General features: G+C 37.6%; 1 protein-coding gene across 1 annotated transcript; it reads right to left on the reverse strand.

Annotated features, from left to right (window-relative positions):
* Positions 1-449: 449 nt before the first annotated feature.
* tmem238a (transmembrane protein 238a) lies at positions 450-1,140 on the reverse strand (the record flags this gene model as incomplete). Its single annotated transcript, XM_014024845.1, is given in 2 exon segments — positions 450-932; positions 1,107-1,140. Coding segments are annotated over 2 exon segments (198 nt in total), but the record flags the coding sequence as incomplete, so codon positions are not given.

A 1,140-nucleotide genomic window follows, 5' to 3' on the forward strand; every position in this document is an offset into this window, starting at 1 on the left:
AAAAAAATCAGACTTGTATTGTCACCGCAGGCCAGGCTAAATCTGAAACTAAATCTAAATAATTAGTACGAATTAAACTAATATTTTTTGATGTAATGCACATCAAACATTACCTGCTCTCACATTTTCTAATAAAGAAGCAACAGTGACATCTTCAGTGCACTCCATGAAAGTGCAGTTTATAAATATAATGTTCACAATTTATATTTTCACTGAGTGGACTGAAGATGTCACCATTGCTGCTTTTCGATGATTTGTATGAACACAGGTCAGGGCTGAGGTTAGGTTTAGGAGTTAGGATGTAGAATTTAATGGAAGTCCATGCAATGTCCCCATAAATACAGTAGTACTTTACTGTGTGTGTGTAAAATTAAAACATTGTTCTTCTAGTGAAATTTATTAAACAAATCAAACAACATTTTATTAGAACAAATATTAAATACATGAAATCTCTTGAAAATAGAGTTCTTTTATTAAAACGTATATTTCAGAATAAAAGACTAACACATTACATCCACTGAGTTTGAAACAGAAACACGGCACAAAACATTTTTATTGGATCCTATCAAATACGATGAGTTATAAAAACAAAATAAATAAAGAAAAAACACTGCTTGTGATTAAACCTGAACAACACTTTGTAACAGAGCAGCAGTTTTATCGGCTGCTGAAAAGTTTATAACTTGCTTGTAACCTTTTTTTTCCTTGAAATGCAACAGACTTTTAGTAGACTTTGTAAATAAAAACTCCTCTCAGCTCAGTGGTGGGTCAGTGGTGGGTCCGGTAGGTGCGGATCTTCCTGCTGAGGGTGCGGGCGATTCGGTCGACGGCGTTGCCGATGTGTCCCTTCTCCTTCTGCTCAGCCAGACCCTCGATGTTCCCGCTGTACCACAGAACCCACCCGGCCAGGGACGCCACCACGAGCAGGACCCCTGAACACACCACAGCTCAGTTAGTTACCATGTCTTTAAAATCACATCAGCTCAGTGAGTTTTCCTCAATGCATAGTTTATTATTTAATGCACCTATAGGGTTTAGATCAGTATTTTTGTGTGATTTCATTCTTCATTATGCTGCCGGTGTTATTTCAGGTAAAGATACTCTACCACTATAGACCAGGAAGTCTCCATAGTCGTTGCC

Source organism: Austrofundulus limnaeus, unplaced genomic scaffold (assembly GCF_001266775.1).
Source record: "Austrofundulus limnaeus strain Quisiro unplaced genomic scaffold, Austrofundulus_limnaeus-1.0 Scaffold442, whole genome shotgun sequence".
Taxonomy (NCBI): domain Eukaryota; kingdom Metazoa; phylum Chordata; class Actinopteri; order Cyprinodontiformes; family Rivulidae; genus Austrofundulus; species Austrofundulus limnaeus.